Consider the following 16,194-nt stretch of genomic DNA (forward strand, 5'->3'; position numbering starts at 1 on the left):
TCTGAGGTGTTAAGCTGTGAGCCCCTCCATCGTAGGCTCAGGTTGCATATATATGTAAATAAACCATATATCATACAGGCACCCTTGTCTCAGAATAGTGCAAAATTATAAGGATTTCAGGCGCTTACGCAGAGTTCGGTTTCCTTGGAATGAGGGGCAGCAGAGACTGTGGTGTGTCTAGGATATATGTTCAAAGATCAGCTCACTCACAAACACTGGTTTTTGTCTTTCTCACTACCAGGCAGGTGAGGGAGGCAAGCTACTCATTTGCCCTCTGGTACAAGGCCACTTCCTTTGTCAGAATAATGGCCATGCTTAGGCAGTACTTTGTCTGGCTAATTCAACAATTGAGTTCTCCATTGCTGGATCCAGGAATTATAAGAGATTCAGGCACCATATAGTTAACCACCACCTGCCCCCTCACAAAAACAAAAACCACAACAGTATTTATATCTGAATGATTTATATTTGAATCCCACCCTTTCTCTTACAAGCCTAGATCAGGGATTTAGCCTCACCTCCACCCTGTTTGGAGAAAAGATAAATGACATAAAAGATAAGAGAATGCCCAAGGACAACCAATGAGCTCCCTTGATGAACAAGAAATTCCCACATATTAACCAGCATGTCAGTTTATCACATCTAAACAAGGCTCATTTCCTAATCTAATACATTGCGCATGTTTTTTCTCCTCCTTAATCAGAGTTTTAGCATCATGGGTGAGTGTGCAGGAAGCAAATAGACCAGAAGTGGGGAACCAGTGGCCCAGAGGTGTTGCTAGATTGACACTGACTCCAATCCTGACAGCTGGCCAGAATGCCTGGGGCTTATGGGAGTTGGAGTCCAATAGCATCTTAAGGGTCACAGGTTCCCCATTCCTGAAACAGATAATATATATCAATAATTTCATTGCCTCTCATGACTAATAATTCATTTTGTGCTCTAGTAATGTATCAGCTTAGGGACGCGGGTGGCGCTGTGGGTTAAACCACAGAGACTAGGACATGTCGATCAGAGGTCAGCAGTTCAAATCCCCGCAATGGGGTGAGTTCCCGTTGCTCGGTCCTGCTCCTGCCAACCTAGCAGTTCGAAAGCACGTCAAAGTGCAAGTAGAGAAATAGGTACCGCTCCAGCGGAAAGGTAAACGGCATTTCCGTGCGCTGCTCTGGTTCGCCAGAAGCTGCTTAGTCATGCTGGCCACATAACCTGGAAGCTGTAGGCTGGCTCTCTCAGCCAATAAAGCGAGATGAGCACCACAACCCCAGAGTCGGCCATGACGGGACCTAATGGTCAGGGGTCCCTTTACCTTTACCTTTAATGTATAAGCTTACCTCGCTTTCCCCCTCCACTCTCTCCCTCCATTCCCTACCCTGTCCAGCACTTTATTCTCTGAGTTTCTGAATGCGTGAGATGTTCCCTATACCAGTGTTTCCCAACCTTTTTTGGGCAAAGGCACACTTGTTTCATGAAAAAAATCTCGAGGCACACCACCATTAGAAAATGTTTAAAAAATTAACTCTGTGCCTATATTGACTATATATAAAGTAACTCTCGTTAATAGGCATCAAATAAACACAAAGAAAGTATTTTATAATTACTTTATTATGAAATAGTAAGTACCGTATTTTTCCTTTATTTCCCCCCCCCCAAAACCAGGTCGGGGAACAGTGGGATGGCGGTGCTGCGCCTCCCCGCTGTCCCCCGAGCTTGTGGGGCTGGCCCATGTCTGCCTGGCGCGAGGGGCGCTCTGCTTCAGGGCGCCCCGTGCGTCGGGCGGCAGGCTACAGTCCGCAGCATGGGGAACCCTCTGTTTCAGGGCGCCCCACGTGCCCCCCAGGTGCGCAAGGCTGGCTAACACCAGCGCGGAGCACGGGGTGTCCTCCGAAGGGCGCCCGCGCTGCTAGCTGCCGCCCGCAAGCCTTGCGCTCCGGGGGGGGAGATCCCCCGTGCGCAAGACTTGCCAACACCAGCACGGAGCACGGAATGGCCTCCAAAGGGCGCCCCGTGCTCCGTGCTGCCAGCTGCCGCCCGCAAGCCTTACGCTCCTGGGGGGAGATCCCCCGGGTGCGCAAGGCTGGCCGACACCAGCGCGGAACACGGGGCGTCCTCCGAAGGGCGCCCCGTGCTCCGTGCTGCCGGCTGCCGTCGGCAAGCCTTGCGCTCCTGGGGGGAGATCCTCCGGGTGCGCAAGGCTGGCCGACACCAGCGCGGAACACGGGGCGTCCTCCGAAGGGCGCTCCGTGCTCCGTGCTGCCGCCGGCAAGCCTTGCGCTCCTGGGGGGAATCCCCCGGGTGCGCAAGGCTGGCCGACACCAGCGCGGAACACGGGGCGTCCTCCGAAGGGCGCCCCGTGCTCCGTGCTGCAGTCGGCAAGCCTTGCGCTCCTGGGGGGAGATCCCCCGGGTGCGCAAGGCTGGCCGACACCAGCGTGGAACACGGGGCGTCCTCCGAAGGGCGCCTCGTGCTCCGTGCTGCCGCCGGCAAGCCTTGCGCTCCTGGGGGGAGATCCCCCGGGTGCGCAAGGCTGGCCGACACCAGCGCGGAACACGGGGCGTCCTCCGAAGGGCGCCCCGTGCTCCGTGCTGCCGGCTGCAGTCGGCAAGCCTTGCGCTCCTGGGGGGAGATCCCCCGGGTGCGCAAGGCTGGCCGACACCAGCGCGGAACACGGGGCGTCCTCCGAAGGGCGCCCCGTGCTCCGTGCTGCAGTCGGCAAGCCTTGCGCTCCTGGGGGGAGATCCCCCGGGTGCGCAAGGCTGGCCGACACCAGCGTGGAACACGGGGCGTCCTCCGAAGGGCGCCTCGTGCTCCGTGCTGCCGCCGGCAAGCCTTGCGCTCCTGGGGGGAGATCCCCCGGGTGCGCAAGGCTGGCCGACACCAGCGCGGAACACGGGGCGTCCTCCGAAGGGCGCCCCGTGCTCCGTGCTGCCGGCTGCAGTCGGCAAGCCTTGCGCTCCTGGGGGGAGATCCCCCGGGTGCGCAAGGCTGGCCGACACCAGCGTGGAACACGGGGCGTCCTCCGAAGGGCGCCTCGTGCTCCGTGCTGCCGCCGGCAAGCCTTGCGCTCCTGGGGGGAGATCCCCCGGGTGCGCAAGGCTGGCCGACACCAGCGCGGAACACGGGGCGTCCTCCGAAGGGCGCCCCGTGCTCCGTGCTGCCGGCTGCAGTCGGCAAGCCTTGCGCTCCTGGGGGGAGATCCCCCGGGTGCGCAAGGCTGGCCGACACCAGCGCGGAACACGGGGCGTCCTCCGAAGGGCGCCCCGTGCTCCGTGCTGCCGGCTGCAGTCGGCAAGCCTTGCGCTCCTGGGGGGAGATCCCCCGGGTGCGCAAGGCTGGCCGACACCAGCGCGGAACACGGGGCGTCCTCCGAAGGGCGCCCCGTGCTCCGCGCTGCCGGCTGCCGCCGGCAAGCCTTGCGCTCCTGGGGGGAGATCCCCCGGGTGCGCAAGGCTGGCCGACACCAGCGCGGAACACGGGGCGTCCTCCGAAGGGCGCCCCGTGCTCCGCGCTGCCAGCTGCCGCCCGCAAGCCTTGCGCTCTCGTGGGGAGGTCCCCCGGGTGCGCAAGGCTTGCCGACACAAGCGCGGAGCACGGGGCAGCCGGCCGAAGCGAGCGGCGATGGGATGTGGGAGGGAGGGAGCTCGCCGCCCCCGTGTGCTCGCCGCCGCCGCCCGGCCTCTCGCCGCCCGACTCGCCCGCCTCCCTCCCACGGCACACCAGGCGGCGTCTCGCGGCACACTAGTGTGCCGCGGAACACCGGTTGGGAAACACTGCCCTATACAGCACGTTAAGTTGCTTATTTCCTTCCTTGGTGTTATGTTGATATAAATGCAGCATAATCTACAAGCATTACGAGCACAGGAAGAAACTACCTTTCTTCAGTATTAGTTATTCGGTATCACAGTAAAAGTTCTACTGAATTATGAAATTAATTGTGTGCAAAATTTCAAGCATTTTAACAGCAATGGACGTTTTATTTCAGTTGCCTGCAGTAGCTGGTTGGTCACCTGATGGTGCACTGCCCTCTAGAGCAGGCAAAGGCAAACTCAGCCCTCCAGATGTTTTGGGAATACAACTCCCATCATCCCTAGCTAGCAGGACCAGTGGTCAGGGATGATGGGAGTTGTAGTCCCAAAACATCTGGAGGGCCGAGTTTGCCTATGCCTGCTTTAGAAGCTATTCTACAGAAAAGAAAAAAAAGGGGGACACCCAACAGAGTATTTATAGGCTAAGCCTGTGTTGTGAGCTTTTACCACCACTTTACTTACTTTCAAGTCTGGTAAGTTTCTAACAGCACACCGGCTATTCTCCATGTTCCCCTTCACAGAAAAGTTTCTGGGCAGCCATATATGGACCACTGTTTAGTCACTGAAGTATGGACCATAGAAATGTCAAAAGGGAACTTGTCATTGCACCATCCTTACCATGTGGAGCCAGATGATCCAGTGATGTATGAAATACAATCTAAGAGATTCAATTTTTGAAGACCATACAGGTTGCCATGTAAAGCTGTGAATGCCCTGGCACCACCTCCTGTTGTCATGACAGCCACCACTGGCACCTGTTCAAACATGAAACATTTTTTAATAATCAAATGTAAGGGGGATGTCAAGGAACTGACATCGGAGCCAGGAGTGGAGGCAGGGCTCCCAAGCAATGCTGGAGAAGGGCCAAGCAGGGAGAGAGGGGACTCAGCAGCTGGGGAAGGAAATCAGCGTAACACCAGGGATAAAGGGGGGCGGATGAGGGAATCGGAGAGAGGGCTCCAGGACTCTTCGCTGGAGACCAGCAGTAAGAGCACAGGTCCTCCGCTACCCACACCCACCCTGCGCAGAAGACTTCCGCGCAGGGAAAGTAGGCGTAGACTTGGCGTCAAAGAATTTCTTTGCTGGAAGAAATTCCAAGAAATGCCCACTGACGGATTCTGCTAGCGACTGAACAGCCACGAAGTGAAGGGCTGGCCAGCCAGGAAAGGTTTAACCAGGCTACCTAGCCAGGAGTGGTGGCAACTTACGCATGAGCAACCCCATATAACCATTACAGCAATCCGTCAGTCCCTGACATTGCTTGTGCACAGCGACAGGCAGGCAGCACCATGAGCCAAACCAGAGGAGCAGGTGCCACAGAGCAGGCAGCTGGAGTGCAAAATCTGGTGGAGAGGAACCGAGATTTAGAACAGCATGTGGCTCTGCTGACGGCGGGTAAACTGTATGCCATGTCTGACCGGGAAATGCAGGAGTTGCGGGAATTTATTGACAAGAACCTGAAAAGAGGTTTCATAAGAGAATCAAAGGCGGTGGGGGGCAGTCTGGTGTTTTTTGTGGACAAAAAGGATACTAATCAGCCTAGATTAGTCGTAGATTTCAGGGCCTTGAACCTTGTATCAGAACCCGTGACCTTCCCAATGCCCAGGATTGATGACATTTTAACACGGGTGAGGCGGGGAAAATTTTTACCAAGCTGGACCTCAGGGGAGCGTACAACCTGATTAGAATGAGGGAGGGGGACGAATGGAAAACCACCATGTTCACCCCCCTGGGGGCCTTTGAGTACTTAGTTATGCCATTTGGATTACAGTCGGGCTCCGCCTGTTTTCAAGTTTTCATGCACCACGTGTTGGGGTCCCTACTGTACAAGAACTGCGTAGCCTTTTTGGATGACGTCTTAATCTATTTGGACAATGAGAAGCAACATGTCAGAGACGTCAGAGAAGTGCTAAAGAGACTGCAGAAGACCAGTTGTGGGTCAAGCTGGAAAAATGCCAATTTCACGCCAGAGAAGTCGAGTTTCTGGGGTACAAGTTGTCAGACAGGGGCCTAGCTATGGACCCCAGCAAGGTGCAGGTGGTGCTGGAGTGGAAGACCCCCAAAACCCGGAAGGACGTGCAGAGGTTCCTAGGGTTCAGCAACTTCTACTGGAAGTTCATCAGGAACTTCGCCCACTTGACAGCGCCCATCACAGATTGTCTCAGTAGCAAAAAGAAGTTCATCTGGAGAGAAAGTGCCCAGCAATCCTTCGAAAGGCTGAAGAAGGCGTTCACTTTTTGGTCAACACAAAACCATGTTGCTTGTCACTAGGCAGTTCTGGTGGCCAAGGGTAAGGGAAGATGTACGGGAATATGTACAGGGGTGCGACCGCTGCCAGAGGGCAAAGGGGGAGAGGGCTGCACCCGCAGGCTTACTGGAACCCTTACCCACGCCGGGAAGACCCTGGGAGGTGGTATCCATAGATTTTATGACAGATTTGCCCAAATCAAGGTGGAAGACAGCAGTCATGGTAGTAGTCGATATGCCAACAAAAATGTGCCATTTCATATGTTGCTCGCATGCGGTAACGGCAGAGGAAACAGCCAGGTTGTTTGTAGATCACATCTTCAGGCTGCATGGGACTCCCTCAAGGGTCATCTCAGATCGCGGGAAACAATTTACTTCCCGGTTCTGGAGGAAGCTCATGGGCTTGCTACAGGTCGAGGTGGGCTTCTCGAAGGCGAGACACCCGGAAACCAACGGGCAAGCAGAAAGAGCAAACAGTATACTCCAGCAATACCTACACTGCTACGTCAGCGAGAGACAGAACGATTGGGTAGAGAAACTAGTGCTGGCCAAATTTGCGTACAATAACGCTGAACATGTGTCCACGGGAATGAGCCCGTTCATGGCCAATTATGGGTGTCACCCCAGGGCCTTCCCAGGGAGGGGGGAGGAAGGGTGGAGCATACCTGCGGCAGAGCAGTTTGTGGAAGAAATGGAGGCCTTGCACCAGCAACTTAAGATGAACTTGGAACGGGCCAAGGAAATTTACAAGAGGCAGGCAGACAAGCACTGTCGGGAAGGGGAGACCATACGGGTGGGAGACCGGGTGTGGTTGTCAACCCAAGGGTTACCTTTTAAGGGAGGGTGTAAGAAGGCGGCTGGGACCTTTTGAGGTTACACAGCAGGTGAACCCCGTGGCATTCAAGCTCAAGTTGCTTGACAGCATGAAAATACACCCGGTGTTCCATAGGTCCCTACTCTCACCGTACAGGGAGGGGCGGGAATTCCCGGGGCGAGAGGGAGAAGTCACCACACACCCGCAGGTAGAGGAGAGGGAACACCACAACCAAGCCATGGAAATACTCGATTCAAGGTGGCGAGGGCGCCAGGTGGAGTACTTGGTAGCTTGGGAGGGAGAACCCGAGTCAGAAAACACGTGGGTTCCAGCGGAGGCTATCAATGATGAGTATCTTGTGGAGGAGTTCCACAGCCTGTTCCCAGATAAACCTAAACCATTAGCGAGATTCTGGGAGGAGCAATTTGGAACCACAGATGATGAAGAGGATTTTGTGGGTTTTCCTGCCTCCAAAGAGGATGGAGGAGAGGCGTCAGAGGAAGAGGAATCGGACTGGGAGGGCCACCCCACGGGAAGGGATCGGAGCGGGTGGGAAGCAGAGTTTGAATCCTCAGGGGATGGCGACAGCTCCTTCCGGGGATTGCCCGCATCGTCGGCCGAGGAAAGGGACGAAGTTGGGTCAAAAGGTTGGGCCGGGGGTGGAGGGGGTCCTGGGGGGGAGGTGGATGTCAGGGAACTGACATCGGAGCCAGGAGTGGAGGCAGGGCTCCCAAGCGATGCCGGAGACGGGCCAAGCAGGGAGAGAGGGACTCATCGGCTGGGGAAGGAAATCAGCGTAACACCAGGGATAAAGGGGGCGGATGGGGGAATCGGAGAGAGGGCTCCAGGACTCTTCGCTGGAGACCAGCGGGGAGAGCACAGGTCCTCTGCTACCCACACCCACCCTGCGCAGAAGACTTCCGCGCAGGGAAAGTAGGCGTAGACTTGGCGTCAAAGAATTTCTTTGCTGGAAGAAATTCAAGAAACGCCCACTGACGGATTCTGCTAGCGACTGAACAGCCATGAAGTGAAGGGCTGTCCAGCCAGGAAAGGTATAACCAAGCTACCTAGCCAGGAGTGGCGGCAACTTACGCACGAGCAACCCCATATAACCATTACAGGTGCATTAAGAAACCAATGATTAAAACTAATACATGGGGATAATATGATGAGGTCCTCATAGCCCCTGTTCTTCCTTTCTAAACAGAATGCTGAAGTCACTCTTAATATGATTTTGATATTGAAGTCAGTTGTACATCCTCTGAAGGAAGCAAGGTTCGGATCCAGGGAGGGCAGTGCAAGGAGGGTGCAACAATCATGCCACTCGGGGCTGGTGTCACTCCAGCGGCGGTAGGGTCTGGGTGGGTGTGATGGGCTCCATTCATCCCCCGCTCCTCACTCCACCCCCAATGCAGGGCACAGACACACACAGGGCGGCATGGAGACATGCTCTGTCGCTGCCTGCTAGACCAACTTCCTCTCTGTTTCACAATAAGGATAGTAAGATTAATAAATAGAACCTTGGGAGAGTTCCGGCATGGCAAGATAGCAAACGCCACAACCGCGTGGAGCTCCTGAGGACCGGCAGCTCCAATGGCACATCCTTAAAGCCTTTGATTGCTTAGAATGGAAATATCTTCCTTCCTTCCTTCCTTCCAATTGTTTAAACCAATTCATGAACCAAGAACCTGTCAATTGACCACTAATAATAAAACATACATTGTATATATTTTTTCCACATTTATTATGCTATTTTTGTTATATACAAATGACATGAGAAAACTTGGTATACTTGTTTGTATAAATTATTCTTGTTTATAAAACCCAATTTAAAAATAAAAGAATGGCAATATTTATTAGCAGTATTAACTAACATGAAATTTGGCCCCAACTTCCTACAAACCCTCAAACAAATTTATCCCCAAGCCTCAGCAAAATGCAGAATTAACAATATGGACTCCAATAGCACAGCAATCCAAAGAGGAACAAAACAAGGATGCCCACTTTCTCCCTTCCTATTCATCTTGGCCCTGGAACGCCTAGCAATCCGACTCTGAGCAGCCCCAGATATCGAGGGTATGGAAATAAAAGGTAAAACCTACAAACTAGGGCTCTTCACAGACCACCTGATGGTCACAACACCAGGCCCTATAAACACAACAACCACCCTAACTAAAGAACTCAACACATTCACAATGGTGTCAGGCCTACAAGTAAACTTTATAATATCTGAGGCTATGTGCTTCAACACCCACATACCGCTGCATACCCAAAAGCGATTCACCAACACCACAAAGATAAAACTCTGCCGCACCAAATTCAGGTACCTAGCAGTTCAAATAACCAGAAACCTCAACAAACTATACCTCAACAATTATAAGTCCCTGTGATGACATATCAACAGAGGCTTGAGGAAATGGAACAACACCAAATTCACCCTCATAGACAAAATACCCATGATCAAAATGATCACGCTCCCAAATCTAACCTTAACCCTTATTCCAAACCCTCCCAATCTGGATTCCCCCAACCTAACTCCATAAGTGGCAGAATAAACTACACTATGTCCTTGACCATCTTCAAAAACCTTCTCCTGACAGCAAAGGGACACAGCAAAGGGATACTATCCACAATATATAACATACTGCTCCAAAATCCCACAAACCCCTTTGATGCAATCAAAAAACAATAGGAGCATGACATAGGCTATGAAATAAACCCCACACTATGGACTAGAATGTGATCTAAACCTCCCTTTAAGTCCACATCAGCCAGAAGAAGGAAACTCACTCTGAAACTCACCTACGGGTGGTACTTAACACCATGGAAACTGGCACTGATACGACCAGGAAACTCACCAAGATGTTGGAGAGGCTGCACATCTATAGGTACATACCTCCACATGTGGTGGAAATGCCCTAAAACCCAACCCTTCTGGACAGCACTTCTACAAGAAATATGCAAAATAACTAAACAGGCATTAGAACTCACGCCAGAACTGACCCTACTGAACATCTTCCAAGATCATAATGACCACTCACATTATACAGAGCTTATAACCCACCTACTCTCAGCAGCCAGAAACCTCATAGCCAGACAGTGGAGAGACCTGTCAGGAGTAAACATGGACCAATGGTATCAAATTGTATGGGAAGCGGCCTTACTATAAAAGCTAACCAACTGAAACTGACACGGGGACAAACAGAAGAGGGTGTCTTCACCCCAGTATGGTTCCCCTTTATCACAAACATAGTCCAACAAGACAACAACAACAATCCACTGGCAGCATATGAATCAATCTGGCTTATCTGATTCAACAAGCCCTCTCCCCTCGCAAATGCAAACAAACACCACTGCAGCCAACCACAGACAACCAACTACACCCTGCCCCTATATCTTCTGCTTGTCTCTCATGGGGAGACATTATAGATCAGTGGTACATTTTGTTTGTTTGTTTAATTTGTATACCCTGCCCTATACCCGCAGATCTGAGTTTTGCACACATTTGCATAAGGTCCACAATTCAATCCCAAGCATCTCCATTGGAGTGGGAGTTCCTTGAGACCAACGTAATGCCAGGGACTTGGGAAAACCACTGTCACTCAAAGCAGACCGTACCAAGCTATGGGCAGACAAAGGGTTTCCCCAGTGGAACATGTCTACCTGAGGCGGTTTTAGGGTAGCACACCAGTTCAGCCACACTTGGTGCCACACTGCTGGGGCACCACAATGATACCCTAGAATGGAGTGCAAGAGGCAGGGGGGTATGTGTGCCAAAGTCTGCCATTGTGTCTACTGATAGTGGGAGGAAAGTTTGACCAATTTCCCCTCTCACCTGCAGCTCCCAGTGCTCTCTGAAAATCTGTTTGGAGGAGCAACAGCATACAGAGCAGCAACCGGATTCCATCCTGTGTTCATACGTGTTCAAATACATCCCTTTATGGTGAATTCAGCCTTTACTGTATCCCGTAAATAGTGGATTTGCTGTATTTTATTTGTTTGTTTGTTTGTTTTATTTGCTGAAAACAGTCACACAAATTAAGTGTGCATGCACACGAAAGCTCATACCAAGAACTGACTTAGTTGGTCTTTAAGGTGCTACTGGAAGGAATTTTTTTTGTTTTAAAAAAACACAGTCAAACTGTGCCTACGAAGCATCTTTTGGTAAAAAAAAAGAGAGAGCGGCTAAATCCTTCATACCAAATATTTATTAAGCAAAATTTTGCCCTACGTACCTCATGATCTTGTAAGCCCTTCTTTAAGCCGAGAGCCCTTTCCAGGGCAGCTGCAACAAACTTCTTCCGTTTCTGTATGACTGTTTGTTCATCCATACATAGTTCATACCCCAAATGCACATCCAGGTTTTTCAACCTTGCACATAGGCCAGAGCAGAACAAAAAAAGCATCAGTGCACTGCATCCTCCCCACCCTCCATTTGTTATCATTTTCTTATGTAGAGTCACAGTCTCAACAAAAAACATGTATCCAAAGCAAATGTTTCCATTTCAAGGAAAGCTTCCATTGACCTCTCTTAGAGGCCAATAGCAGCTTCAGGACCTTGGCAGAGGGAGAGTTAAACTTCATTCCCTATATTATCCCCCACAACTAGTATTTACTAGTTTCATGTAAATACTTCATGTACCAAATCTGGCCAAATCCTAGGAGCCCCCCTCAAAGTACTATAATCCTCTAATTATTTAGATATATATTTCAGATAGTAAATAGAAGTCAAGTAGGCAGAGTTGGGTAAAATTAACACTATTGTGTTACCATTCTTTCACGTCCACACATAGATCAACTGTTTTGTCCTAGAGAGAGAGAAAAGATGGAATGTTGTCAGTAACCTGCCATAACATGACATACGGTTTGGTAGTATGACATACTGTCTGGTATCCCCAGAGGAAAGCAGGCAGCAGCCACACATCACACATACCTCCATTTAGGGCTAGCAAAATGGGGCCTTGTATTTGATCCTGGAATGTCCCGCTTTTCCTCAGAACATCCCTATTTTCATCAGAGAAATATTAGAGGGTATGGAGTTATGTGACCCCTAAGCCAAGGAGATACGCAACTACACAACCTTTAGAAGACATCTGGAGACAGCCCAGTAAAGGGAAGTTTTTAATGTTTAATATTTTATTATGTTTTTATAAATGTTGGAAGCCACCCAGAGTGGCTGGGGCAACCCAGTCAAAAGGGTGGAGTATGGATAGTAGTAGTAGTAGAAATCGCGTCTGTACATGTCTGCGGCGCCGGAAATTGCGCCTGTGCAGAAGCGATTTCCGGCATCTGGGCATGTGCAGAAGCGATTTCCGGAGCCGCGGAAGAGAGTCCCTGCACCTCACTGTGCCAGTTTAGCACAGCACACTGGGATTCGCTGAGCAGGCGGCTCAGTTCTGGGGTGGCTCGTGGGCCAGTTAAATGGCCTCCACAGGCCGCTTCTGACTCATGGGCCGCACTTTGCCGATTCCTGATCTAGCCCTTTAGACAAAATACTGGTGAAGTCCATGAAGTAATACTAGGAGCTGCAGAACAATCCATGCAACTTTTAGAAATCACTAGCTTGTGTGAGTGTAAGAGAGAGAGGGGGGGAGGGAGGGAGGGAGAGAGAGAGAGAGAGCTCCACCAGAATTTAATCCACAAGTAGCAACAACAACTGGACCTTTAATAGTTGTGTGAATGAGGTTACATGTAGTCTGTCATCCAAATATGACAGACGTGTAGTCTGTCATCCAAATATGAGAAAAGGTTTTGCTCATTGAAGCCCTTTGTTCTACACAACTCTTAAAGGAGCTAAGTTCTCCATTGACTGCAGTCCTTAAAGGAGCTAAGTTCTCCATTGACTGCAGTCAGCCTATTCACAAGCATGATAGGCAAAATGTATGAATCACTTCTTCAAGTTTGAAAAAGCAGGTGTCATTAGCTGAGAAACTCTTAAGTTGCTGGGCTCCAATTCCTATTTTTTTTCATGCTGGCGGATGTGAATTGGAGTCCAATTGAATTGAAGTGCCACAGGTTCTCCCTTGCACACTTACTGGTGGTGCTGTGTGAGCTGCTTCCCTTCATTTATTCCCATGGCTTTTTGGCAATGTGTGTGAAGGAATCATACAAATGCAGCAGTGGCACAGTTCCTTTCTGTATCATCATCATCATCATCATCATCATCATCCTGCCCACATAATTTCTAGCAGGACCATGTTGGGTGCAATTTCCCCATACCTAAATGTTGTACCTTCTGTGCCCCAGATTTTGTACTTCCAGACACTGAACAATCAACAAATTTGTCCTGCCCATTCCAGTTTCTCTACATTTTTGCATAGAATTATCCTTACCAACTTGATAAGATCAGAGGTACAGCAGGTACTTCGCACAGAAAAAGTCCCTGGCTCTCTAGGTAAGACTGGGAAAGATCCCAATTCTGGAGAGCTGCTGCCAGTCAATCAGCTTTCCTCACCCTGATGCTCTCCAGATGTTTTGTACTACAATTCCCATTCACCCTGCCTATTGGCCATGCTGGCTGGGGCTGAAGGGAGTTGTCCACAACATCTGGATGGGGCAGCAGATTGGGGAATACTAGCATAGACGATGCTGAGCTAGACAGATCCATGGCTCTGGTATGGTATGAGGCAGCTTCCTGTGGTATCGTGGAATTATAGATTCTATGGTCCTGCTACATTAACTGAAGCCCCTTAACACTTGGTGGATAGAGGGGGGTGAAACCCCCAAAAAGGATGTTACTTTTTTCTGTATGCCACAACAGCTGTGAGAAGATTATCAGGGAAGAATTGGAAGAAACAAGATGTATCAACTATCGAAGAAAGGCAGATGAAGACGATAGACTATATGGAACTTGCCGAACTGACTGGGAGACTCAGGGACCAGAGAGAAGAAGACTGGAAGAGGTTGAAAGAATATTTGAAAAAAATATGTTGATATTTAAATCTTATAATAGCATTGGAAGTGGATATAGGCTGTAGGGTTAGAAGTAGAAGATGGTGTATTTTAAAATAGTATTATTTGCAAGGGATAATATGTGAAGATTTTAAGTAAGTGTGATTTAAAAAATGGTTAAAAATTATAATATATGTAAACTGCTAAAGATGAGGTAAAATGAAAATCAGACGGGGGGACTTGGGGAAGCTCACTTAACAATGTTTAGAAAAAATAAGGATAAGACAAGAATTTGTTTGTATTGTTTGTTTTTATAAAATGAATAATTTTTTGGGGGGGGGACCACTGATGGATAGTACATAGTTGCTGGCTTACTAATCTTCTGCTATTCATCTTCTATTTGTAAATAGAACAACCACTTGGAGGATTTTTTTTTCACAATCAAGTGGTGTATGAATTTTGTTAATAAATAAATGAATATAGTGCTCGCTTTGGCAGCACATATACTAAAATAAATAAATATATTTCTTCCCCGATTTCCCTCTTGCACTATGAAACAATACTTACCTTGCCTATGGTCACTTCTTTTTCCATACTAAGTGAATCAAGAGGCAAAGTGAAGCAAAGTCTTTTATTTGCATCATTACTTTCACCAGGAGTACACTAAAAGAGAAAGAAGAAAAAATAAAATTATGCTCACACACTTTCTCCAGACCATATATATGTCTTGAGAAAGTGTAGCCTCCTCAGTATTTTGATGTAAAAGGAAAGCATTTTATACAGTGGAGGCAGCTTTGCATTGCTTTTTAAATTGAAGAGATGATTTAAAAACGTACAGAGCGTGGCTTCTTTGCTGGTTCAATATCCAGTGCAGAGTCCATATTCTTGATGCAGTGAAACACAAGAGGATCAGCAGGGCACAGCTCAGAGCCGAACGTAAAGTCCTGGCTCTCTTCATAGGATCCCTTCACAGTGAATGTGAAGTTTTGCTCTACAAAGGACATAAAGAACCCTGATGTAATTGTCACAACATAGCTTTATTCAGTTCATGAGCATGTATAAATTCCCCTAAAAAAAGCAAACAAAGATTCTAGCAAAAGGGTAGCCAACATGCTGCCTTCAAAATGTTGCTGGACTACAACTCCCATCTCCTCTGACTGATGGCCATGCCGGATAAATATTGACGTGAGCTTCAATCCAACATCTGGAGAGCCCCATTTTGGTGACTCCTGGTCCAAACTAATCTTACTGGTGTCAGTGCCATTCTCATGTGACCTCACTCTCCCTTCCAGATGTGTAGGTATGTAAAACGTGTTCTCTCCAGCAGAGAGCGTGTGTTGCGGTGGGGGATACAAGCCACCCCATTGTTGCTGGGCGGATTTGTGGAGGGACCCAGGCAGTGTATTGGTTAATCGGGTCACTGGGGAGAATTGCTTGTTGCCAATTTTGAAGGAGGGGTCAGAGGTTTTAAATACTGGTCACCCAACTTTGAGTGTTCTCTTGGCTGCTTGCACCGGATCACCCGCCCACCCTCCCTGTATTGGGGGGGAGTTGTTCACTTGACCTTGCTATGCCTGTCATGGGGTCGTCTGCTTTGAGGCAGGTGCCTGGTAGGAATTTGTCCATTTGGCTGATTGGCTGGTGCCATTTGGTTTTGCCTACTGCGTAGCAAATCGTCACAACTTGTAAGGTTGGTGGTTAGGCATTGGTTCAAATTGGTTGGTGGAGGGGTAAGTGCCTACCCCTCCAATGGTGGTGCGGAAAGGGATTTCCGTTAAAGGAATCCAGGGGCTTGCCATTCTTTTCGTCCTTGTCCCTGGCACTGGACTTGGGCCGTGCAAGCCACCAGGAGCATGAGGGTGAGAAGTGAGGGACTGAGGCCCAGCTTCATTTTCTCCCCAAAATTTCTTTCCCGCACTGGCTTCCACTGGAATCCGGAAGTCCAGTTCTGTCCCCTGGGCAAGGACAGATAGTTGGAACCAATGCCTAAGAAACCACTCACTTGGATGTATTTAAATAAAGTTGTGGCCAAAATCGTGCCAAAAACCCAAACCAAAATTGATGTGTGAGTTATTGGGGGGTGGCTTGGGGACAGCTTCTTCCTCAGTCTCAGTTTTACTCTTGTAGAACTCAAGTGGGAGGAGGATGGGGACAAAAGTAAAATTAATGGGCTTCGCCTGTCCTTGGCTCTGGCTCACCTCCTGTTGGCCTCTCTGCCTTCCGCCCTACCACTCCTAATGGCCACCAGCCCCCCCCCCCTGCTCTAGTGGTAGGTTCACAGCTCTATAGTTTGCTGCCACATTTGCTCAGTTTTCTGAAGCTCAGTTCTTGACACTGGTGTGTGTGGGACAAGTGCCAGAACTCTGGGGATCAGGAGCCAAGCCGAGAAGATGTGCATGCCAACATCAATCAGAACATTCAATTCCACCATTAATCTTT

At 49.7% G+C, this 16,194-nt stretch overlaps 1 protein-coding gene across 6 annotated transcripts in view; it reads right to left on the reverse strand.

Moving 5' to 3' along the window:
• The window catches only part of LOC310848171 (cytosolic phospholipase A2 epsilon-like), a 72,521-nt gene that overhangs the window by 16,104 nt on the left and 40,223 nt on the right, over positions 1 to 16,194 (reverse strand). For all 6 annotated transcript variants that reach the window (XM_083746852.1, XM_083746850.1, XM_083746854.1 and 3 more), the window contains 5 exons: positions 14,592 to 14,746; positions 14,323 to 14,418; positions 11,635 to 11,672; positions 11,100 to 11,235; positions 4,422 to 4,558 (listed from right to left, as the gene is read on the reverse strand). In XM_083746852.1, the coding sequence (XP_083602978.1) occupies positions 4,422 to 4,558; positions 11,100 to 11,235; positions 11,635 to 11,672; positions 14,323 to 14,418; positions 14,592 to 14,746 (562 nt within the window). The remainder of the gene's footprint in view (positions 1 to 4,421; positions 4,559 to 11,099; positions 11,236 to 11,634; positions 11,673 to 14,322; positions 14,419 to 14,591; positions 14,747 to 16,194) is intronic.

This window comes from Podarcis gaigeae, assembly GCF_964106915.1.
Source record: "Podarcis gaigeae genome assembly, chromosome: 1".
NCBI classification, from domain to species: domain Eukaryota; kingdom Metazoa; phylum Chordata; class Lepidosauria; order Squamata; family Lacertidae; genus Podarcis; species Podarcis gaigeae.